Raw genomic sequence first — 24,743 nt, 5'->3', positions numbered from 1 at the left:
TTAATGTAATATTTGGTGGTTAACGCTTTCAAAAAGTTTAGTTTACTAAAAATTGCCTCGCGAACGCATCTGAGTGGTCAAGTCAGTCAAGTCGGTAAAGTCTACGAGTAGCGAAGTCAAGCCAAGCCGGGCTTTTTCGTCATCGGTGAAATCGGCGCAGTGGGCATGGTGGGCATCAGTCACCGGTTGGTCAGGGAAGGAACGGCTACGCCTTAGCTCTACGCGCAGTTTGACACGCGTGAGTTGGTCCCAGCGTCCGCGCAACAGTTTTACGGCGATGCTTAATTAACGGTAATATTTTTCTGCGCTCTACGACTATGGGGAAGACCAAGGGTAGCCGTGGTAAGTGCTGTTTCAGATGCTGTAACGAGCTTTGGGGACCTCTTGTCATACCTTTCTTTGCGTTTCCATGAGAAGGAAAGCAATGCCGCTTTTGCGGTGCTACCACGTTTCATTGCTTGAGTGTATGAGTTAAAACTTTTCATGTTACTTTGTAGGCACGAAAAAGTGGAGGAAAAAGGCGGATATCGAAGAAGCCACTGAAGATCTGTACGGCGAAGACGACGGGAACGGAGGTACGGCTCATACCGTCCGGCCATGCGCCTTTCACGGTCGACGGCGGCCGCTTAGTGTCCTGAATCCTGATTGTTTGCGACTGGTCTTCAGATGGAGTGCCGGCGGCGGCCAGTCAGAAACTCAGCGAGGCGTCGGTGGAGGACGAATTTGGGGCAAAGGACTATCGCTCACAAATGCAACTCAGACCGGATCACTCGTCGCGGCCGCTCTGGGTGGTAAGTGCGTGCGACATGACGCAAGATAGCAAAGTTTAATTGTAATACTACTGACCCGAGTACCCTAATCGGATATTCCGTAGCTTTAGAAATCTCTGGTGCATACAATACCGTTATTCATTCTTTAGAAGAGAAAAAAAAAATAAGGTGTGACCCTCTTTTTCCGTTTTTATGGGTGTTGGAAAGAAAACACCTGAACCGGCTACGCAACACAACAAACGCTTCTTGAGTGCCCAAACACATAATTTTGCATTTTTGACTTCAGGATTATGTTGTCTTCCCCTCTGATTGAAAACAATGTGGAAAGAGCAAATAGAGTTCAGTGCATCCTTATCTAGTCCCTTCTTGTACATTACCGGGATTACATTAAGATTTGCTACATAAAAAAGAAGTAAACATGGAGAAAAAGTGTTGGTGAGCTTTTGATGTATTGCCATCCCCATGATCGTCCCATCACTGGAGTCAACACAGTGTGTAAACAACTCTGCTAACTCCCTCAATTTGTTCCTTTTTTATGTGGAGCACAAGTTCATCCACTTCTTGCACAGGGGTTGTATTGATTTGAGAACGCCGAGCTCTTATTGGCTGATTGCAAAAAAAAATGAAGGACGTTTACAACTCCCTGTAATGCCGAATTAGAGCGCAGCTTTTGAGGAGAAGGAGGGGAGGGTGCCCGGGTCATGAGTGATACTCGTGTGCTGGATCGTGGGAAGTTTCCCATAATGCAATGCGCAGGACACTCGTGACGTCATTATGGGGAAAGTCCCATAATTCAACGTGCAAGTCTCACTCGTGACCTGCGCCGCGTTGCATTATAGGACGTTTCCCATAATACAACATGCGGGTCACAAGTGAGACCTGCGCGTTGCATTATGGGACGGTTCCCATAATGCACCACACGGTTACGCCAAAACGTCCCATAATGCACCGCGCGGTTGCACCGAGATGTCCCATAATGCAACGCGTGGGTCTCACTCACGCACGTTGCATTGTGGGACGTTTCCCATAATGCACTGCGCGGTTACGCCGACGCCGCTTAAGCCGGAAACAGGCGCCTAAGAGTTGCGTTCTAAAATAGTGGGTAGGCATTTAGCATTGAAGTCGACCCACTATCCTTTCAGTCAAAGCCAATCGGAGCTCGGCATCATTCTGACGTCTTTGCAACTCTTGCGCAAGAAGCAGACGACTTGCTCTCTGCATGAGCTTCAGAATTAGCTAGGGCATACGAAGCACTCATGGCTTTGACTCTAGCAAGCAGTCGCTCCCAAGTTATGTCAGATTTGTCTTATATCGAGTAGACACTCGTCTAGTGGTTTATACCATAGTGATGGAAGAGTAATTTTTTCCTGAGCTAAAGGAAGCCACAGCACGTAGCTGCATGTTTGATTGCACGCATCTCTGAAGTCGAGATATGGCCATCATTCACGCAGGCTGCAGACGGACATGTCTTTCTGGAGGCCTTCTCGCCGGTGTACAAGCATGCACACGACTTTTTGATAGCAATATCGGAGGTAAGCTATACCAGTTGCATGGAAATTTTGTTTATGGGATAGGCAACATTCTGTTTGTGTGGGAAGGGTGTTTACACCAGGCCGACCTTTGTGTCTCCGCAGCCTGTATGCAGGCCCCACCATATCCACGAGTACAAGCTGACTTCATACTCCTTGTATGCGGCTGTGTCAGTGGGGCTGCAGACACAGGACATCATTGAATACTTGAGGAGACTCAGCAAGACCAGCATTCCAGATGGCATCATAGAATTTATTAAGGTGGGATGCAGTGTGCACCACACTGACTCATACCTCTGCTTCATTACAGGTGCTCTGGATAACTAAAATGAAATTCTGTAGTAAAATGAAAAATAATCAATTTTCTGAAATCTTTATTCCTGTGTGTTGCATTTTCTAGTTTTCATATTGAGCTAACCTTTTCAGGGTTAGGGTGACTCATGTATTTTATAATTAATGCATGAAAAATAAGAGATTGGAAACCTGCATGGTGCCCCTTTAAAGTATGACCAGTTTTCAAGTTTATAGCACACTTAAAGGCCGACACAGTTCGATCGCTTCCTCCTTTCCTGTATCTTCTTTCCCCAACACCCCTCCCAGTCTAAAAGAGAAGGGCACAAAGAAGATTATCTTTCTGCAGAAACTCGGGTTTGTTTGTTGGTCAGCTGTTATCCACACATGGAATGTGTGGATAACAGCTGAGTAAAACAGTAATGTCTCCTATGTACTGCACACAAGTAGTGTGTGAGATCCTGCACCTTTTTGTGCAGTCTGAAATTGTGCCCGTTATCAGCTTCATTGTGCTTCTTGTTTCAGTTATGCACCGTCAGCTATGGAAAGGTGAAGTTGGTGCTGAAGCACAACCGGTACTTCGTAGAGAGTCCGTTTCCGGTGAGATGTCGCGAGAGCTTTAGATTATATTTAACACTTGGTGAAATGACTCTGATGGGGTGATCATTCTTCATTGTGTTCTGCAGGAGGTTCTTCAGAAGCTCCTCAAGGACCCTGTCATTCAGTCGTGTCGACTGAGACGGGACGTTGACAACGAGCTGGAAGTGGGTGTCGTCTCTCAGGATGTACCAAATGCCATCCTGGTGAGTATCTGTGAGAACAATGAGATCATCTATTGTATTCCACAGAGAGCTTCAGAATGAACAGAACGATTCATCCCTGTATCAGTGATGGAAGTGCTGTGCCAATTGCACCATGAACGAAAGTCTGCTATATCTTGCGCCAAAGTGTCATTTTTTGCTAAAAATCATGGCACACCTGCGCCAAAATAAGCTTAAAAGGCGAAGCAAAGAATACCAGCTTTTTGTTTTTGTTGGTCAACCCTGATTCAGAGTAGGAGGAGGAAAGGAAAATGGTATAAATATGTATTTCGCAGCGTCTCTTCTCTTCATACAGTTTGTTTCATCTTAGTCCAACTCGAATACATACAACCACAAACACGCACAGTAAATTTGCAAGTCACTGGACATTGGTGCACTTGATTGGTTTAGTCGATGAACGAGCACGTACAAGAAGAGGGACAAATTCCATGATGTCACATTTTGGTGCTGTTTGGTTGGTCCCATCAGCTCATAGTGTTGTCTGCGCTTTAAAATTAAGATGAAACGAAGTAAAGAGACTGCTCGTTGACCGCGCTGGCCGGTTGATGTGCTGGCAAGTCGATCGCCGACATCGTCTCAATTTTCAGACGATGTTGGGAGCTAAAAGTCGCGGAAAAACATTGCAGAATAGTAGGATGGTGGCTACTGCAATAAGGCAAAATCGGGACCTTGTTCTCCTGATGAGATCACTTGATTATCGTGTCCGCCCTGTGCCCCTGTGTTGTCTCTCACCGGCATGTGTGCGTCGAACTTCATCGCTTTGCACCAAGTGTTAGGAGCAGCGGCTAAGATGGGTGAGCGCCTGGGTTAGTGTGATAGGGTCGGAGATCATGTTCAGTACTACTACAGGTCTACCTTCATATACTTGAAAAACCTTGAGACAAGGGAAAAGGGAGGGACAAACACAACAGAGTCTCAATTTGAGACTTCATTGTGTTTGTTCCTTCCTTTTGCCTTGTCTCGGAGTTTTTCAGGTATGAACGTTCACCAGCTAGCCTGTGCCACGACTCTTATTTCTGCAGGTCCACCTTCTTTGATCTTGATTGTAGCATGATCTGTAATTTTAAAAAGCTGCACAGAGAAAAAAAAAAGTGGGTCTATATTTAAAAAAAATAGGGTCGTCAAGGTAGTTCCCCTGCAGGTGGTTGATTGAAAGAGCAACAATCTTTGTCTTCATTCCGGTTCCAACGCCGCAAAAGGGCAGTGTCACCTTTAAAGCACAAGTTTAGGTTTTCATAATATTTGTGAGTGGTTGTTTTTACAGTTTATAATATTAGATCTGGAGTTTAGTAGCTTCATAAAACTTGGAAGAAGTATTTTTATTGATGGACAAGTTAGCTGATATCCTGGTTTTTTTAATGGCATTTTACTGAAATTATGTTTACAGTCTAATTTATCTGACAGCTTTATCCCAACTGAAGTGTCGTGCTATGATTCATTTTCCATACATTTTTTTTTATTACCCATTGTAAATGAAACCCACCTTCGCCAGAGCCTTCTTTCTAAAATGAAGGCCTCTATGTTCCTTTTGCACCCTATCATTATTACAAAAGGTGATCAGTAGCATACTCAAACGTTATCAGAGGCAAACCTATTTAGTGATGCAATAACTTTCTTTTTTAGTGATGTGCTAACAGACGTCATCCGCTCGAACAGCGTCAGTGGATGCTCCAAACCAATATTTTGCCCGCTACAGAACCTGCTACGAAAGGTCAAATACTGCTTCCATAACTGCTGTATGTAGACCTACAAATTTTTAGAAAATTATTTATGGTAAAGGAAACAGTGTTCCTATCCCTCAGGCTCTGTTGATATTGCCTTCTTGGCGACAGCGGGTTACTATTCACTAGGTCGGTGTCATCTTCACCAGTGTCTGCACCTCACAACAAACACAAGTTGGTCTAGACAGAGTACATCTCCATCTGAATGCTACAGTTCAGTACTGCCAGAAGGCCCCCATTGTTTCCAGCTAATTATTCTGAAACTCTTGCCATGCTTTAGACATTTCATGGTCTGAAGTGGACATATTAATTAAAGGAGCTGTGCAACAGTTTCAGTGCTTTTCTTAAATAATTTGGGGTTTAGTGTCTCAACCTTTCTAAGGTAAAGAACAAAAAACAGCTTTTGCCTGCATGTCCTAGTTTTTATTTTAAAAATGGACAAAGATTGAGGTTTTCGGTACCTCTCAACTCCTTCACCATCTTCCGAGTCATGTGCGCTGTGACGTCAATGGGGTGGCGCGGGGTTTTGGTGAAGCTCTCTCTCTAGAGCCATCAGTGAGCAGCGAGAACTCATTCACTCGCGACCACGTGCTGGCGGGTGAAGCGCAAACACTATGATGAAAGGAGGAAAGTCTCATCCGGGTCCGGCCATACCCGCCCGCTCTATCTCCCCCCCCCCTCCGGCTTTTGGAGGCTGTTCGCGGTAGCAGATAGAGCTGACGGTTTTGTGGACCTAGGATAGATGGCGCTACTAAAACTTCTTTTAATAAAAGATTTGTCGATGATACCAGGTTTTTCACGCATTTATAATTATGTTAGAACGACAAGATTTATAAAAAAAATTACATTTTATCGAGCAGGTATTCGCACAACTTGCTGCTTTTTTACAAGACCTCCGTTGACGTCATGCCGCATGTTTCTCATGGCCGCCGCTCGCGGCTGCAGGTCGGGGAGTATTCTAATTTTTGCCTTGCGATTACGCGGCGGAATTGCAACATTTCGAAGGAAGGAGGTGTGTTTTCTGTTCTTTGTGACAAGGTGAACAATGTCAAAAGTAGAAGATGCCAATTCTTTCAACGTTAAAAGCGTTGCACAACTCCTTTAAATATGCTCTCTTAAAAGGACACTGACACCACCAAAAAATTTGTTTTATTTTTTGCCAGGCAATTCATTATAATAATAATAATAATTATTATTATTTTGTTGTGTGCACAAACAGCACATAGCCCAAATAGTGGTACACAGTTCGTCATTGGAAATTAAACACACACAGCCACATAGATTCAACATTATACACAAATGATTGACTCCAGTGTGTCAAAAGACTACACAATCAATATTTTGCTACAGCGTCACATTAATTTTTAATAAAGTAAAAAAAAAATTTCAACTGCTAGAAACCAGATAAAGACTGGGGAGGAAAAACAAATATAAAGGAGGAGAGAGGTAGCAGAAGTCACATGTCTGTGCAACTTTTTTCTTCAATCAACATATTTGCGGCTTTTTAGAAGCCACAAAAAATGGGTATCATTTTTTTTTTTTTAGATATTTAATGTGTGCTTTTGATGACCCACGACTTTGATTATATTTGGTTGTTGTGTCTAAACCATAGGAAATGGCACGTGACCACGGAGAAGAGAGTGAGCACGACTCAAACTGGCCAGTTCTTGATTGGGGATTCGCGGGCGGAAAGAAAGCAAAATTTGTGCCACAAACTGTGTTCTGGGTAGTTGAGCTCTCATATGTCATGTACGAATAAAAACCTTGGCGAACATAAATTCCCTGCCAATATCCCAATTTTTTTTTTAATAGTATATTTAGGTTCACTGTATTCTGAAGCATAGTTTCAGAAAGTTTCATTTATAATTATGCAGTATTTATCTTGCAAAACTATTTTCGGCAAGCCGACAACCGCGTGCAATGACCCATTGAGCGAGCGGGCAGCAAAGTTTGACATTTTCAATCTAGGCCTACTCCGCGTTCGTTTGACGCAACCGGGATATCTTCCCCTTGATAGAAGCGCCGTTTCTTCTAGTTTCCAACGAGAGAAGCTTGGTACAATCGAGGCTGTCCACAGCCCAGGAGATCCCGTGCGTAAAAGCAGGAAGAGTGTGGTAAATATGATACGAGCGATATTATTGATTGAGACCCGAAAGGGGACTCACGATTGGTTGCGCTTGGTGATGTCACTTGTTTGTCTTGTGTGCACTTTCAACAGATACTTTAACTTCTGATCGCTTCGCTATTCGCTGCTTTTTAGGTTCGTTTTGCCTCTTTGTTCCCGGTAGTTTTTCAGCCGAGGGATGCCTGCTATTAAAGTTAGCACTCACTGTAGCTTTGGCCAGTGTTTGCGATGCCGAAAACTAAGAGGTCGGACAACAGGACGCCTTGTGAGAGACAGGGATCTGTCGCCGCCACTGTCAATATCACATTCTAGATCAACTTCTTGGCGGACGTCGGAGCCTGCTGCTTCATGTTCGAATGCTGGGCATCTTCATATCTCCTCCGAATCGAATGTGCTGACTGCGTTAAAAAGGAAGCTCGGCCTGCTTGATTTCAACACAGGGACTACGGACAACGCAGCGCCAACAGACGCTCCAGTTGAGCCCCTGGGTGGTTACCGGCTCCTCACTGTGTCAATTGTGCAAACACTTGTTGCGGCTTTAGTGTGCTCCAAGTGCCACGGAGAATTACTGAGTTTGCAAGAAAAAGGAATTGGCGTCAACCTCAAGTTTGTTGTTGGCTGCTCTACTTGTATAGACATTGTCGCGATACCGCACTCACCACCAGTCGGCAAGTCTCGACTGAATGAACTCACAGTGCGCCTCCTCGCAGTGCGCCTCGACGTTGTTGGAAGAGACTGTGGTATCAACTTCACAAACCTCAAATATTTTCTATTTTCGGGGGCCCCTCGATGTGCGTCAAGTGGTACCAGAAAATAGCTGTGAAAGTACACGATGCCACAATGCAGACGGCGAGCGAGGTAATATAGAACGCTGCGCAAGCTCTCAGGAACGCGCAACTGACAGAGGGCCCAAGCACTGGCAGCAATCTGCTAGGTGTCTGAATCAGCTGCAATGGCACATGGCATAAACATGGTCATACATCGCAGTTTGAAGTCGGCGTTACAGTTGAACTGGCGACCGGCTTGGTGCTCAATTTTTCGGTTTAAAGCAAGTATTGCCACGGGTGCGAGTTGGGCCCCAAGGAAGACGACAAACACTTCGAGGAGTGGGCAGAAACCCACGACGCAACTTGCCAGAACTACCAGAGATTGTCCAATGCAATGGAGGTACAGGCGGCTGCAGCCATCTTCAGCTGGTCTGTTGAGCTGCACAACATGCAGTATGTCACTGTTCTGTGTAATGGCAACAGCAAGGCCTTCACACATGTGTCCAGCCTCGACCTGTACAAGAAGGACATCCACAAGGCAGATTGCATCAGTCACATAGCCAAGAGGATGTATGCAGGGCTGGAGAAACTCAAGAAGGCAGAAAAAGGACTGGGAGGCAAAGGTCAGCTAATCAGCGTAGTCATGAAGAAGCTAACAAACTATTACGCATGTGCCTTGAAAGATAATGCGCCTGATGTTGTACAGATGCAGCGAGCCATCTTTGCCAGCCTTCACACATATTCCATAGACAAGGAGCTCCGTCACATGGGCTGTCCAAACGGCGAGGATTTGTGGTGTCATTATAACAGCCGCAAGGTTTTTGAAGCAGAAGGGAGGCCTTCAACACCTCGACCACACAGACCAGCATTCTCTAAAGAGGTTTCAAGGAGCTTGTTCCTGTCTACAACCAGCTGTCGTGACAGGACCTGCTCATCCGATGCTCCCGTTTGATGGCGCAAATTGCGAATGAGTCTTATAATGCCCTTATTTGGCAGCGGTGCCCAAAAACAGAATTTGCCTCCCTGCAAACTGTTGAGACAGCTGTCGCACTAGCTGTGCTGGAATTCAACCTTGGCCCAAGAGGTTTCGAAAAGGTGCTCCAGCAGATGGGCATCACCCCAGGAAGCCACCAGGAGAAGCATGCCTAGAAGGCAACTTTTGGGAAGATTGCAAAGGTCAGAGTCAAGGGCACAGGACACATCGAAGCTTGCACACAGAAGACTGAAGCTGTAGGCTATCGCCAGGGAGCAACAGAGCCTGGGGGTCGAAGGTACCACCTATGCTCCAGGTTGGTTCTAAGAAGCAAGCTGCAAGCTGCTGTCAAGAAACAAAGCCCACTTTAAGTTGAAGGTGCTACCTATAACTTGGAAAAATTCTTCGTTTCTAAAACCATAAAAAAAAAAAAAAAACACAAGTTGAAACATTAAACACATTTTTCTCAGTTTCACTTTTTGGCAGAAATTCCTGTATGAGGAAAAGTATCATTTGACATTCTGAATACAGAAGGACTTCATTCAAGGTGCTCTGGGACTGAAATTTTCTAAGGAACAAGTTAAAGTACAAAAGTTCTGCTCCTTCATATAAAAAAAAAAAAAGATCTAGAAACACAAAAAAAATTTTTTTTTTTTTTTTTTTTTTTTATACTTGAATATTTTGCAGCAAATTTTTACCTTAGAATGTACTTTGGGTATAGACTGATCCACTAGGAAGAGTGGAGAGAGAAAAAATGCCCTCCCCCTCTCACCCAGGGCGTCATCTGCTCCACCAAGTGGGCTGTACTTAGCATCCGGTAGGCGTTCAAACTCGGTTTAAAATCTCGTCATTCTGAAAATTTCAAGCGCAGATGCACGGATTTTGATATGCAAACTATTGTGTAATGCTATGCTCGATGAAAAAGACTTGCCGAGTCTAAATGCAATCTTACCCGCGTGCGAATAAGAAAAAATGGAAAAACTGTGTCAGAGTGGCCGGTCGCTCCGGCAAAAAGTTAATCCGGTTGCTGTAGCTTTTTTACTATACGAAGTTCGTACTGGTATAGGCCTTTAGCGACAATGATTGAAAGTCTGGAATAATGAATAAAAACATGCTCTGCTGGCACAATAGACGCAGTGTTCGAGGTGCCGGCTGACTCCACTGCTATTGAAGTAACGGAACAAAGATACGCTAGTTGATCATGTACTGAAATAAAACAACAGAGCGCCAAAGGCTGATTTTAGAGTAGCCATGAACATTCTAAGAATGTGAAACACTTGACAACGGTAGCCACGAGCGAGAGTTCGATGTTCGGTACAGTCGCCGGTACAGCCCAAAGATGGAGAACGGCAACCTCCAGGTTTGTTGTCTGCTAGCAGAGTCGGGCGCGTGCCCTCTCTCTCGTTTTACCTAGCCGAACCTGCTGAACTTCTCAGTTGTGTAAAGAGAGTGCTGCGATCTAACAAAATGGAGCCGCCCAAAGAGCGCTAAATGAAATGGTATTGTTCTTCACATTGAAGCAAGAATTTTGCCATCATTTATTCTTTTTTCTCTAATACATTTTTTAATGAAGTTCCTTTTTTCTAAAATGTATCAAGCGTAAAATATTGTAGAGTTGACCAATAATGCTGGAACTTTGCAGGTCATCCTTCCTTGTAGTGCTTAAATAACCGTCAAGATTTTAATCAAATTGAGTGAAAGGTTCCAAATTGACCCTCCCAGGCCATATCCCCCTTAATTCTTTTTTTCTTTTTCTTTTTCTTTTTAGAATGCTAAGACCCTACAAGGGGCGACGGACAAGAATGAAGCAGATGCCAATGGACAGAAGGCAGTCCCAGTTCCAGATGACATCACTGCGTACTACGAAAAGATGGAAAAGGATGAAGACGACATAGAGGACACGCAGACGGTTTCTTTCGAAGTGAATCAGGACCACATCGAAGTGCTGCAAAAAAGGTAATGGCATTATGTAGGAGCAGGCATCGTGGTTCCTCACACTGCCTTCTAAATGACGAGTTTTGTTTAAAGCCACTTTATTTTTAATACTATTCCGTGACAATGTTGTAGAGCCATTATAACTGACAAGAAAGCTTCAGGCGAAAAATTTGGATCACCAAAAAGAGACTGAATTAACTTCTCGTGACATCTCTTGCAGGTGTATCGAGTTGGAGTACCCTTTGTTAGCAGAGTATGACTTCAAGAATGACACTGTCAACCCTGACATACAGTGAGTGCAACCATTTTCGGGATGCAGCTTTGTCTGGGCCGAAAGACACATTGGACGTCTTGCTTTTGTGGGCATTTTCACTGTAATGCCGATGTCTGCCTCCTGGTTTGCAGCGTGGACCTGAAACCCTCGGCAATACTGAGGCCGTACCAAGAGAAGAGTCTGAGGAAGATGTTTGGCAATGGGAGAGGCCGGTCTGGCGTCATTGTCCTTCCGTGCGGTGAGTGTTACTCACTGCTGCATATTCATTTCTGTATTGAAAAGCCAGTGGAAGCTCTCTGCAAAAAGGCTTTGGAATTCCTTGTTCTTTCCTTCACCTTGCACAGAGCTAATGGTGCCCTTCCCTTCTTTACCTGCCTCCTCCTCTTCATCTCCTTCCCATCTTTTTGTGTGTTCAGACCAGCAGACAGAGCTATGCAGAGCACAAGTTCGTCTGCTTCTTTTGGAAGGGTTGGAATGACCTCAAAAAACCGAGTTCTGATTGGCTCTGATTGGAAAGATGGTGACCTCAATGCTAGCTGCCTTGGAATCTACCCACTATCCTTCAATCAGAGCCAATTAGAGCTTGGCGTTCTGACATCATCACAACCCCTGCAAAAGAAGCAGACAAATTTCCGCTGCGCATATCATAAAATCCCGAGAGGTCGCCTACCTAAAATCGATTGAAAATTGGGTGAAAACAAGGAGTGGGCTAACTTTTGGTGTGCAATCAAAAAAAGTTTAAAAAATGCTATTTTATTATCCGTCTGTACTTGTTATCACGGCGAGGGGAAATGAAAAATGAAGCAAAGATGACTGTACTTTCCAGTCAGCAATGTTTGCTTATATCCTGCCATGGCTAACTATAGTCCGTTGCAACCTAAGAACGAAGGGCGAGGGTAAGACTGGCCAGGGAGGAGGAAGCAGACGGAACGCTAAAGAGGGAAGGAGGTTTCCCCCTCTCTTCTCCAGCGTTCCGTCTGCTCCTCCTCCCCGGCCTGTTTTACCCTCGCCCTTCGTTCTTAGGTTGCAACAAACTATAGATTCATTTATGCCAAGGTCATCATTGATCCGAACACTAAGTTTACTAGGAGTGGACTATCTTTCAATGTTTAAAACGAAATAGCAAATCAATCCAAAAACAGGGGTGGGTTACCTTTCGGGGGTGTGGCATCTCGGGATTTTTTTATGCTTTGTTGACCCCTAAGCCAACTGTGCGGCGGGAGCTACATGCTTACTGGACCAATAGACCACCACCCTTGCATCACCTGACCCTGCTCTCTGAACGTGGGTACAAGCGGGAGCATGATCACAGGTCGAAAGATAGATGCATTACCAATCCAACGAGCATGTGGCTTTCCACCGCACCTTCAGCTTAGGGACAAACAAAATATAGTGCTACTGTTTATCAAAGGAGTTGTGTTTTCCGGCATCTCCAAAATTATGTAGAATTTAAAACAGGCATGTTGGCTACACCGTGGGTGTTCTTCCTCTCTGTTCATACCTTCATGGAATCACGTGACAACTGTGCGCCGCTACAACGCAGGAGCTGGGAAATCTCTCGTGGGAGTCACGGCCTGCTGCACCGTACGCAAGCGCTGTCTTGTGCTCTGCAACTCCGGAGTATCCGTCGAACAGTGGAAAGCTCAGGTGAGCCACTTTTGACATTAATGTTTGAGCGTCATTTTGGGGTAGTGTGCAGTGAAAGAAGTTACATCCCTTCTTTTTGCAGTTCAAAATGTGGTCCACTGCGGATGACAGCGTTATCTGTAGATTTACATCGGAAGCCAAAGACAAGCCCATGGGTATGAACAGTTCTGCTTTTTTCCTTCTGCAACGGATTTCTGCTGTTTAGGATGAAGTCAGTACCATATTTACTCGCATAATGAACACACTTTCTTTTCCGAAAAATTGGCACATATTTAGGTGCATAGGATGGGACCATTACGCGTTCATTAGTTTATTACGCGAGGTAAAATTTTTGCATTTACACACTTCTTGCAAATGTCATTTTAGGTGCCAAAATGACATGGCAGAATACTATGGCACGTCTACACTGACAGAGGGGTACCCATCGCTGGTCGGGCTCACGTCACAGTAAGCATGCTCTGTAAATTGCAAACCTTTTTAGGGCACTTTTGGCGTGCCGTTTGCTGAAGAAAAAGTGCCCTAAGAAGCTCGCTCAGCATGGAGAGCGACGCGACTGTTCTTAGGCCTCTAATCCCTTCCACAATGTCAATGTTCAAAAGCGGATCACAGATGATGACGTGTTCGTTGACATCAATGCATCCGATGGCCGAAGCATGTCCGGGGCTGGGCGATTCCTCGACCCCAACTTCGCTAGGCGTGCGCGCCGCTCGGTTTTACGGTTGATCACTTCTGCAACCACGCAATTGCAGCCATTACGAGAGCAACTTGGCTTGGCTTGGCCTGGCCTGGCCGTTTGGCGGCAAAAGAAAATTGGCTTCAAGACTCGCTGAGCTGAAAATTGAAAGTGTTCATTATGCAAAAAAAAAAAAAAGGTCAAAATATTGATGCCCGTTATGGAGGGTGCTTTCATTATGCGAGTAAATACGGTATGTGGTAAAAAATTATTAGCTCCGTTGTTCGCATTATGCTGTCAACCACCGTACTTGCGAAAGGTTGGGTTTTGTGATCCAAATTTTGGCAATGAATGTGGGCATTTAGTGACCCTGACAGCTTCCAAACTTCTCCTGGGTCTTTGCAAGGTCTGCCGGAGTTGAGAATGGTGTATATATGCTCAAGTTGCAATGTCAGTTATTTTTCTCATATTTTTTTTTTTATAACACTTTCATTTGCATATTTTTTTTCCTAATGAAGGCTCAAGTCTTCTGAGCTATACAGTGTGATCCACTTATAACGATACCACATATAACAATGTAATGCTTATAACGATCAGTTTCTAGAGTTTCTAGTCTAGAAGTGATCATATTCTAGTCCAGATACAACGATAATCGGTTATAACAATTGAAATTTCATGTTTTCTTGTTATCGTTATATGTGGATTGCACTGTATTTTCTTCAGATAGAGCTTTGTCACAGCTTCAACAGCATTATACTTTCAACATTGCTGCTTCAACCATGAAAGAGAAATGCTCTAGGGGGTATTCATTCGTCCTGAAGCGCTGCGTTGAGGGGAAAAGAAATTGCCTTCAACCGCTATCAGTGTCGTCCAAGCTGTGATTTGTGGCAGGGATTGTTTATGTTTGGCTGCACCATCGTCAGTTTGAAATCACGCAAATGAATGGGGATAACTCGCATAAATAAGGATGTGGTTTTTCCCCAAACATCATACGTGGCGAGTTGAAGGCCTCAAGGGTAAAAATATAGACAGGTTGTTGCGTCATATGGCTCCGGAAAATCCGTCTAGCGGTATCGACGGATGTGCAAAGCCACCATTTGTCGACGGGGCAGCTCGTGAACTATTATCTTGGCTAGCCTCTTACATTAAATAACGAACGGATATGCCATTGAACCAAGAAGGCACCGTCGAAATTTTGCTATGTACACATGCCCGAGATTGTCAGGAAGTGTATGAAGTTCTTGGAGAGTCATCCATGCAACGCTTGTTTAATCAAGCTGGCAATATTCATACCAACACAGAATTACGAAAACAACACACGGCAAGAACGGCAGCAGGCTTCCTATTGCACACCGAGTCCACAAAGTTAGGATCGCTGAATAGTGATGCTGCGTGATCTGAAGTCATCTGAATTCTACCCATTAGAACAAGAATGTAGTACAACGAAACCTCGCTACCTAGCCCACTTGCAGGTTACAGCATATGTACTACATTGGCACAGCCCAAATTGGGGGCTTTAGTTGGCATGTATCGTTACTGGTTGCCATGTATCGTAATGTTTTCATCCCCTTATTATGCTCCCCATGTACCCAGACTAATTAGTGTATTGCCGTTGCCTTTTGCTCGGGGCGATGGCCACTTTGTTTTGCAGCACCCTATGTTCAGTTCAATCTCGTTGATTGAAACTCTCTTAATTCAAACTTTCGGATAATTCAAACTAACATACAGGTCCCATCCTATGCATCTCTATGGGAAGAAACTCCCGGTAATTCAAACTTTGCTTTATTCAAACAAATATTCGGTCCCCCCTCGAGTTCGAATTAACGAGATTCGACTGTATTCGCGTATGACGTTGTTACTGTTTTATGCTATCGTGTCATGTACTCCCCTTGTGTAATGCCCTCAACTAGGGCTTTTAAGGGAACTTGAATAAATTGAGTAAACGCAACATCTTTCGCTTTTTAGTGTAGTCGTCTAACTTACAAAGGCTCTGAGAGGCTGCACTGTATAGGAAGTAATTTTACTAGCCAAATGGCTAAGCAATATCTAAATTTTGTCTTTTCATTGTGAGCCATAGTGTGCTGATGCCACCCCTCCGAATTACTAGAAGGGGGCTGCCTTTCCCATCTCGTTGCCCTCGTTCCACATGATCCGGTCATACAGGTAGTGTGTTTTATTGCTGCAGGCTGTGGGATCTGCATCACCACCTACTCGATGATCACCCACACCCAAAGGCGTTCCTGGGAGGCAGAGCAGGTCATGTCCTGGCTCAAGGAGCAGGAGTGGGGCCTCATGCTCCTCGACGGTGAGTGCTGTGTTGCGGTAGCAGATGATGCTACCCACAGTAGAGTTTGTAGAGTAGACTCTACTGTCAACAGTAAAAACAATGTGTGTGCGAGAATAAACTATATCAAGCCATGACCTTTGCAAACAACAGAATGCCAGGTGTCTGGTTTCTATGAAGTCACAAATCTGATGGTTCTGCAGCAGCATCATGCACCCACGCGAACAGTTTCCTGCCCTGGGCTGGCATGTCGTCCTCGGAAGCATTGTGAAATGCAGTCACTGAATTGGAACTGTACTGAGGATTGCTCAGATTATTTGGCTCGTCACCTGTATGATCCAAGCAGTTTGTCTGCGGCAGAGTGCCTTCTTTTTGCCCTTGCACAAGGTGTGCAGTTAGAAATGTTGATGAAAACTGATAGAAAACACACCCAAGTTACCAAACAGCGTGGTTTTGTAGTTTTATATTCTCTAAACTTTGTAAAGATGGCGTTTTATATCACTCGCGAGGTGAGTCTTTGCGGGGTTCGATGCAAATATGTCGCCACAACTTGTAGCATCGTCCCTAGAAAACTGTTTCCACACCGTATCGGCACCCCGCTGCTTGAGACCCGGCATTTCCCCATTCACACAAACACTGCAGCACAAACTCAGTGCTGACTATACCAATGGGGCACCATCTTAGAACTATCTCAGCACTGGGATGCATCTGTGTACTAGTCTTCATTCAATAATAGTAACTTCTTTGCCTGTCCCTCTTGCATCTCGAGTGCTTCCTGTATCTGATTTGGCAGATCTTGTGTGACCCCACACTGTAGTCCATCTTGGTTTCCCCTCCCGCAGTTACCTTGTACATCTTTCTGATGCAAGGCCCCTCTCTTTCTGCAGAGGTGCACACCATACCGGCCAAGATGTTTCGGCGGGTGCTGACCATAGTGCAGGCCCACTGCAAGCTGGGCCTCACCGCTACCCTGGTGCGAGAGGACGACAAGATTCAGGACCTCAACTTCCTCATTGGGCCCAAGCTCTACGAGGCCAACTGGCTCGAGCTCCAGAACCACGGCTACATTGCCAAGGTCCAGTGTGCCGAGGTGAGGCTTGGTTGGATAACAATGGCAATCTAGAATGAAAGCGTTAGATTTTGTTTGCACTGTAAAATTGGGTGTCTTGTCTGTCTAGTGTGTTTTATTGCGTACTAACACAGCAGCAGAGTGGTGAGCACACGCTTAACAGAATCTGCCAGCCTTGGCGGTACTAGTGGTTGCCAGCCACAGAAGGCCAGTGAGTAGTAAGGCACAAGGACTTGCACATTGAGTGAATTTGCACATATGCACACTATTTCTTGAATAACGCTTGTCAGGCTCATTTGATTTGCCCAAGCTAATATAAGAGTTCAACATGAGCTGAATGCTAGTAACGGCAAAAATAGCTTGTAAATGATGCTCTGTCCTAGCCAGCGTATTTGAAGAAGTTTCTGGAAATGTGTCCTCACCCAGACCATGACATGATTTCTTGTGTCAATGATTCCAGGTATGGTGCCCCATGACTCCAGAGTTCTACAGGGAATATTTATCAGCCAGGAGCTGCAAGAAATTGGTGAGAGGTTTCTTTCGAGATTTGGTTCAAATAAGTACTTCATGGCCAAACTGTTTGGTTCTACATTCTGAAATGCCTCATGCCTGACTGCAATTATATTTTTCTGTTCCAGCTCCTTTTTGTAATGAACCCAAACAAATTCAGGGCTTGCCAGTTCCTGGTCAAGTTCCATGAGAGGAGGAACGACAAGATAATAGTTTTCTCCGACAATGTCTTTGCTCTCAAGCATTATGCCATCAAGATGAACAGGTGATGAACTCTGCTTTTTACATTTATTGTCCTTCCGTCAATGGGAGGCAGTTTGTGGTACTCGCCTGCAAGATTGGTTTTCTGTTTGTCTATGAGTTTCCCTTCTGTTATGTAATAGCTTGTCTAAGAAAGTTAGTCTGCTGTGATCATATAATGAATTAAGTAGTCTAGTTGGGGAGATAATGCACCTCCAACATATCAAGTGCTTGCATATCAGGGGGCATCAAGGGTAGAGCAAGATGGGAAGGCTTATATCTCCCTTCCCAAAAGAAAATTCCTGGCTATGCCACTGGAAGACATAAGCACTCACACACCTTTGTCCTATCTTACCGAATGCAAGCCTGGAGTCATCAGTGCTTCACCCGCACAGCCTTACTAATTTTACAGGGTTCAACTAACATCATCGGTTGATAATTCAAACATTTCACCAACTTTTCACTGGAAGCCAATAGACTTACCTTGCCAGCTGCTTTTGTTGTGGCACCACCATGCACTGTTAAAACTTTAGTCTTTCCACACGCGTAACAACCCCGCTGCGGGTGTGTGCAAGCAGAGCACAAGCTGTTTCGTGTATTGTCACCTGCCTCCTGTGAACTACAGCTATGGCGGTATCATGCAAGCTTGCACCGAGGTAGGCAGCTTCTGGAGGCGACATGACGCCACCAGAGGTGAAGCCGGGGGAGACTTCCGGTTTGGAGGGACGCGCCCTTAACGATAACCAAAATCAAAAGACGCTATTGGTCGGACTTGGGCACACTTGGGAGTGTTTCCACCGACCGTGACCTCTACTTCCGGCTTCGCTTCGGATTTTCTCATTTGGCTGGTTTGAGCCGGTTTGTCACCTCCTCTTATTCCTACCTCCACGCATGCTTGAAACGCTTGGTGAGATTGCTCAACTGTGGAGATGACATCCCTGGATTGTTTCCCGACTAACGTCCCACACCCGTCTGTTTGCGTCCCCCAGGCCGTACATCTACGGCCCCACCTCACAGCAGGAGCGGATGCAGATTCTCCAGAACTTCAAATACAACCCCAAAGTAAACACCATCTTCGTGTCCAAAGTGGCCGACACATCTTTCGACTTGCCGGAGGCCAACGTGCTCATCCAGGTCTCTGCCCATGGAGGCTCTCGGAGGCAGGAGGCACAGCGTCTCGGGCGCATCCTCAGGGCCAAGAAAAGCGAGTCTTCCTTCTTTACACTTCCCTTTGTCACTTTCTAACTGTCGTACGTTGGCATCACATGTAATATAACAAAAACTTTGTGAGGAGCTGACAGCCCACTAGACTTGGATCAAGGAAAAAAACGTGGTGGGGTAAGAAAGGTGGCTCGATAAAATTGTCTGGAGAACTTCGTGACAGGCGGTTGGTTTTAGAAAGTCTTGCACGAGCTACAGAAATGTTAGTACCGAAGCCATGGTTTGAAATATTGTGGGTTTCTCAAACTGCTGAAGCTGAGAGGAAAATTCTATATTTGCTAATGGAGAAGTAGGCTTCTTTTTTATCTAATTGTGTTTGTTTTCTTGCACATACGTAAATCTTTTGTTCCTTGTCAAGGGAGTTAAGTTATGTCTCCTGGCCAGTTGCAATGGTAAAAGATTAGCACAATAGACCGAGGGCGGGGACAGCAAAATCGGGACACTCGGCGCTACTGTTCTTGAACGTGCCGATAGCGGGAGTGCCACGCACATTCCATGTTTCAAAGCGGGCAGAAAGCAGCCCATCCTAGAGCGTGCATTTCGAAAGCTATCTTATCCCTCACTTTTCGGCCGAGCGATGCACCAATGTGGTTGTGCACACGTGAGCCCATTTATTATTATTTTTTTTTATTATTATTTTTTATCCGGGCGTTGCGGGTGGTACGGAGCCGAGAAGCCAATCAAATGGCGACTATGCGGGTGGTACGGAGCCGAGAAGCCAATCAAATGGCGACTAAAGTACGTCACTGCGCTCATCAACTTTTCTGTGGGTGTGTTTTTGCCTTCTAATCCGACCAAACGCATAAGTGTGCGTGACATTGCGGTTTTAGTTTGTCATTGTGCAGGGAGTCCACAGCTTGCCAACTAAAGGTAGTCTTTCGAAAGGGGTCTATAGACAGTTTAGGGGGAAAAAATTTATAAAGAAAAACCGCCGCTCACAATGCCCGTGCAAAAAATAAACAGGCTTATGTGCGTGAACACGTCGCATTGCTCGGTCGAAAAGTGAGGGACGAGATTGCTTTTGAAATGCAGGCTTTAAGATGCGCTGCTTTCTGCCAGCCACCTCCGCTTTGCAACATATAGCGTGCGAGGGCACTCTCGCTATCGGCGCGTTCGGGAACAGTAGCGTCGTGTGTCGCAATTTTGCCGCTCCGGTCATTGGTGAGTTGTGCTAAGCTTTTTCCGTTGCAGCTGTACTTTGTTTTTGTGATACAAATTAATTACATAGAGTCATGTAGTGTTGTAGGAATATTCGAATTTTCAATAGTTTCGAATCATGTGATTTCAATATTCACTTTGAGATAAACTGCGATATACATACTTTTTGAAGTGGTGTCGATCACGACGAGTTGGCCCCGTTGAGTGTGCTTCTTACCGAGCACCTATGTACTGCCGAGAAGCGATACCCGCGGAGCTCGCGTGCTCTCCAGGTATTGCTTTCCTGCAGTGCACAGGTGCTCAGTGAGAAGCACACTCAACGGGGCTAACCCACCGCGGTTATACCATCTGCGCTCATTGTTCGTGCCTGTTTTGGTGGTGGTGTTTTTTGTCAAGTTTGAAATCTGAGAAAGAATATTTGCATATAGCAAGCAGATTTATATATCCTTTCGATTAGGATAGCTGCAACAATCTTCTTGTTTATATGGCACTGTTCATAAATATATTAAAATTAGCTCAGCTTAGAAGTGGACAAGTGGAAGGTTGGGAACACACGAGTTCAGCTGAATTTTAGTTTAAAAAATGGCGCACGATAGTGAAAGGCTTGAAGAAACTATTCAATATTCCATTAAAAAATATTTGGCCAAAACCACTATTCGCTCCAAACTCGCAAGCTACTATTCGTACATGACTCCTCTCATGTAAAAAAAAAGTAGGATAATTCTAAACTTGCTCAAGATGTACTCTGTAGGAAATGGAGGGGTACGATTTGCACCAAGGTTTTGCTGGCAGTTAACGGTGCGACCTCAATTGTGACCCTGCAGGTGCCATAGCAGAGGAGTACAATGCCTTCTTCTACTCGCTCGTGTCTGAGGACACAATGGAAATGCACTACTCGCGCAAGAGGCAGCGCTTCCTTGTCAACCAGGGCTACAGCTACAAGGTCATCACCAAGATGGAGGGCATGGACGAGGCGAGTAATAGCTTCTATTTATACTTGGCTCCACAAGAAAGGCGTAACGGTTGCCGTGTAGCTTCAAGATTTCAGAAGTTCACTGTATGAAACAAAGCATTGGTAAGGGGGGAGGAAGAAGCTCTGGTTTCCATCAAGAAATGACTAAGCAGGCTTTTTTCTATCTGCCTGCTTATATGTATTGGGCACCTGCTCACATCACAGAGTATCAGAGCGTAAGAATTGCACATCAGAATGGGGAGTTCAGAAACGAAGGAAATAAAAATCACAGACATACTTTAGGCTTTTCCCCAGTTGCTTTATATGTGGCTGTGTTAGAAGTGTCAAACCGTGGTGGCTAGGGTATGCATCCGAATTGTGAGGGAGCTAGCACCATTGTACGTGGTTTGCTGTCGTTTAGGCAACTATATTCAAAGTAGGTTTGTATGGCAGTTCTGGATGGGCTGTGTTGCCATCCAGATCTTAGATTGTATTATTTGTGGTTGTCTTTCAGTACAATGAGTGACATTGCTTAGGAAGGTATGGGGACCAGCTGTTAGGGCAAGAGCTGGGGATCGTAAGTTTCGACCGTGTCTGAAATGCAGGAGGACCTTGCGTACCGAACGAAGGAAGAGCAGACCAACCTGTTGCAGCAGGTACTGGCTGCAAACGACGCCGATGCAGAGGAAGAGAGGGTGGCAGGGGAGACCAGTACAGCGGGGCAACGTTTCCAGGTGATGCCCTGGCTCTTTTGATTGTTTCATTTGTGCTCTTGCTATAACACTTTCCACCCTTATTATCAGTGTTTTCTCACCCTAGCCTGTTATCCGAGTGGTAAATTTAGCACACTACTGTGCTTCCCACAAGCTCAAAGTATTTCTAAAAATTACTGATGTACTGGTTTACATTGACGCTCTGCAGGTTTCCAGTTGGAACCATTTGTCTGTTTTTACTAATTAAAGGCTAATTAACAAATTTACTTAATTCTACTTATCGCGATGATCAGCCCCCTGTATTATGTCCCCCTGGCTTTACAACTTGCCTGCACAAACTGCATTATGTAGCTTTCGTAGCTTTTTTTAAACTTATCTCTTAAGCTGAAAGAAACACCCTTTATATTTGGTGCAGCGACTTTGGGCACCGGGTATGTAGTGCTCTTTCCACCTTACTTGGTGCTAAACAATTTTGTTCTTTTCAAGTGCCACCTTTCGTTACTATATCGAGAACCTCTTTGAGGGGAACCTGAATGGACCGTCTGAATTGATTTCTTTTATACGGTGTTTTCCTCAGAAGCCTATTTAAAGCTGACCAAGGGGGTTGGTTCAGTTTGTTCCCTGCATCCCTTAAAAGAGAGTTCCCCATATCTGTTATAGCTTACCCTTATAGAGAGTTACCATTAAATGAGCTGCTTCTATACAAAAAAAAAAAATAAAAAAAATAACACAGCTACAAGCAGCAAAAATTAAGCAACAGAAACCTCTACTTGTAGTAGTAGCTGCATGTTGCCCTTATGGACTAAAAATAAGGCAACAAGCTGCACTTATTGCCTTACCTAGGCAACTATGATAATTGTAAAAGTTATCTTTTAAGCAGTTGCTTAATTACTTTCGTCGTCAGGTAGATCCACCCTATACTTTTTCAGCAGCGGCAATTGTAATGGTAATTCATTGCTGCGAGACTGCCCGACACATTCTGTAGAACTGCAGCACAAGCACAGTGCAGCTAGCTAAACGTCTAGATGACATCTACTGCTTTACATTTTCAAGCAGTTGAATTACTTTTGGTGTCGAGTGAGCCCAGCAAATACATAGTCTTTGAGCAGCAGTAATGGTAATCCATCGCTTTGGCAACACATACAAGGGTGTCTAATATGCTTTGTTGAACCGAGCGTGGGCATGGTGTGCTTAGCAAGACGTCTAAATGAAATCGACTGCTCCCTTGGCAGATGTCACGGAGAGCTGGGAACATGAGCTCCATGTCGGGAGCGGACAGTGCAGTCTACCTAGAATACAGGATGGGGAAGAAAGATCTGGGACTCAGGCATCCGCTCTTCAAACGGTTTCGCAAGACCTAGGGAAGCAACAGGTACGACGACGACAGCTCTTCTGTCGAACGTAGCTCGCTCGACGCCTGTCTCACCGTTTTTACTCTCTCTTTCAGTGTATATAAAGCATATCGTGAGGAAAGAAGGCAGAACTTGTAATTTGCATATTTGAATTAAAAAAACTATATGTGCATAAACCGTGTTTGTGTGAAGTGCTTTATGGAAATTGTGTTTCGTTCTCGAGCTACACTGCCGGTGCAAGGATGACCATATAATGATGCAACAGAGGCGAGGCCAGTTAATATCACGCTCTCTTCAGTAAAACTAGTTACGCGTGCTCTGTGGAAAGACTGAAAATATATCTGAGAGCAAACGGATATATTCTTAGCTAATACTCTTTAAAATGAATACCTATTTTTTTCTGATCCCTGCAATAAAGCGGCTCATGAGGAAGACTAAACATAATAATAGATGAGATTCTTTGATTTGAAGATCGGTACAACTGGCATTTGTGTGGGGCTTATACACCAAATGCTTCAGCTGCCGCTCACCTTTGAACTGCTCAGTGTTGTCATAAATTGTTCCTTGAAAAAAAAAAAAAAAAAAAAAAAAAAAACTTCTAATTTTAAAAAAAAAGATTTGTGGATTGCTGCTATTCGAAGTGGGCATGTCCAAGGTGAAAAGGTACACATCTACATAGAGGTGTCGTGCACTATGATTTGGTTCTGGACCAACTGTAAAATCACCCACTTGTCCCCTAAATGAATCCTAAGAGATATCTGCACCTTCCGTAGTTGTGATTCGAGGTGTCACAAATCTGACCATGTAATGCAAGGCCCAAAGCTGCTAAAATGAGTGCCAAGCTTACAAAATGCGTTACAGAAAAAAGAAAAAAAAATCGGCATGAAGTTGACGTTATTAATGGCAGAGAGAACTGCAGAAGTATGCAAAATGCGTCCCCAAGAACTTTATTCTACGAAGCTGAGTGGTGGTTGCACCAGGCGCTTTGTCTTGGTGTAGCTGCAGACATTGATCGTGCGATCGAGTGTAAAAGGCTCGCAGCAGACGCCAGAAACTGAAACCACCTATTTTCTTTGCAAACAAACCGTATACCCTCGACAGATACATGGCCGGCGTGGTGTCTGCTTGATAAGACCTTAAAAATCCCTAGTTAGTCTGTGGCGCAAGAAAAAGCTATCTTGCTCTCTGCTTCGAATACCGGCACAACAGCATCGCTAGTTTGCTATCAGAAGGGATGCCATGTGTACCTGGCCCAAAATCTTAGTGCACTGTTGTATGCGCAAAAAACTGCCAAAAAAAACGCAACCGCTATGGTGACAGTAGGAGGGACTGTAGGACCATAATGTGGAACCTGCCTTAAAGGAGCTGTGCAACAATTTCAGTGCTTTACTTAACTAATTTGGTAGTAGTTGGTGTCTCGACTTCTCTGAAGAAAAGAACAAAAAACCGCTTTTGCTTGCATGTCCTAGTTTTTATCTTAAAAATGGACAACGATTGAGGTTTTCAGCACCTCTCAATTCCTTCACCATCTTCCGAGTCACGTGCACTGTGACATCAATGGGGGTCGCGCGGATTTCAGTGAAGCTTTCTCTCTAGAGCCGTCAGTGAGCAGCGAGAACTCGTCCGCTCTCGACTGCTTGATCATTATTATTCAATGTTATTCGCGCTGGCGCAGCGCGAATAATATGGTGAAAGGAGGGAAGTCTCATTTGGGTCCG

At 44.7% G+C, this 24,743-nt stretch overlaps 1 protein-coding gene across 1 annotated transcript; it reads left to right on the top strand.

Annotated features, from left to right (window-relative positions):
* The first annotated feature begins 79 nt into the window (after positions 1–79).
* On the top strand, positions 80–23,201 carry LOC8040951 (general transcription and DNA repair factor IIH helicase subunit XPB). Its single transcript, XM_002399814.5, has 21 exons — positions 80–342; positions 498–575; positions 667–791; positions 2,222–2,302; positions 2,405–2,560; positions 3,116–3,190; positions 3,277–3,393; positions 10,766–10,953; positions 11,153–11,224; positions 11,338–11,444; positions 12,750–12,853; positions 12,936–13,008; positions 15,712–15,831; positions 16,698–16,900; positions 17,340–17,405; positions 17,518–17,654; positions 18,619–18,833; positions 20,833–20,981; positions 21,566–21,694; positions 22,906–23,045; positions 23,121–23,201. Exons 1-20 carry the CDS (start codon positions 318–320, stop codon positions 23,032–23,034), a joined length of 2,349 nt encoding a protein of 782 aa, XP_002399857.3. The 5' UTR covers positions 80–317; the 3' UTR covers positions 23,035–23,045; positions 23,121–23,201.
* The last annotated feature ends 1,542 nt before the right edge of the window (positions 23,202–24,743 follow it).

This window comes from Ixodes scapularis, unplaced genomic scaffold (assembly GCF_016920785.2).
Source record: "Ixodes scapularis isolate PalLabHiFi unplaced genomic scaffold, ASM1692078v2 PGA_scaffold5__190_contigs__length_132052651, whole genome shotgun sequence".
Taxonomy (NCBI): Eukaryota; Metazoa; Arthropoda; class Arachnida; order Ixodida; family Ixodidae; genus Ixodes; species Ixodes scapularis.
This window is presented reverse-complemented; position numbering and strand designations above follow the sequence as displayed.

Bases quoted from the DNA above. Each gene is read 5' to 3' on its own strand.
- LOC8040951 (XM_002399814.5), top strand. From the start codon at position 318: ATGGGGAAGACCAAGGGTAGCCGTG. The intron at 10,954-11,152 runs GTAATGGCATTA...CATCTCTTGCAG, and splicing joins ATCGAAGTGCTGCAAAAAAG to GTGTATCGAGTTGGAGTACC. The intron at 16,901-17,339 runs GTGAGGCTTGGT...CAATGATTCCAG, and splicing joins CCAAGGTCCAGTGTGCCGAG to GTATGGTGCCCCATGACTCC.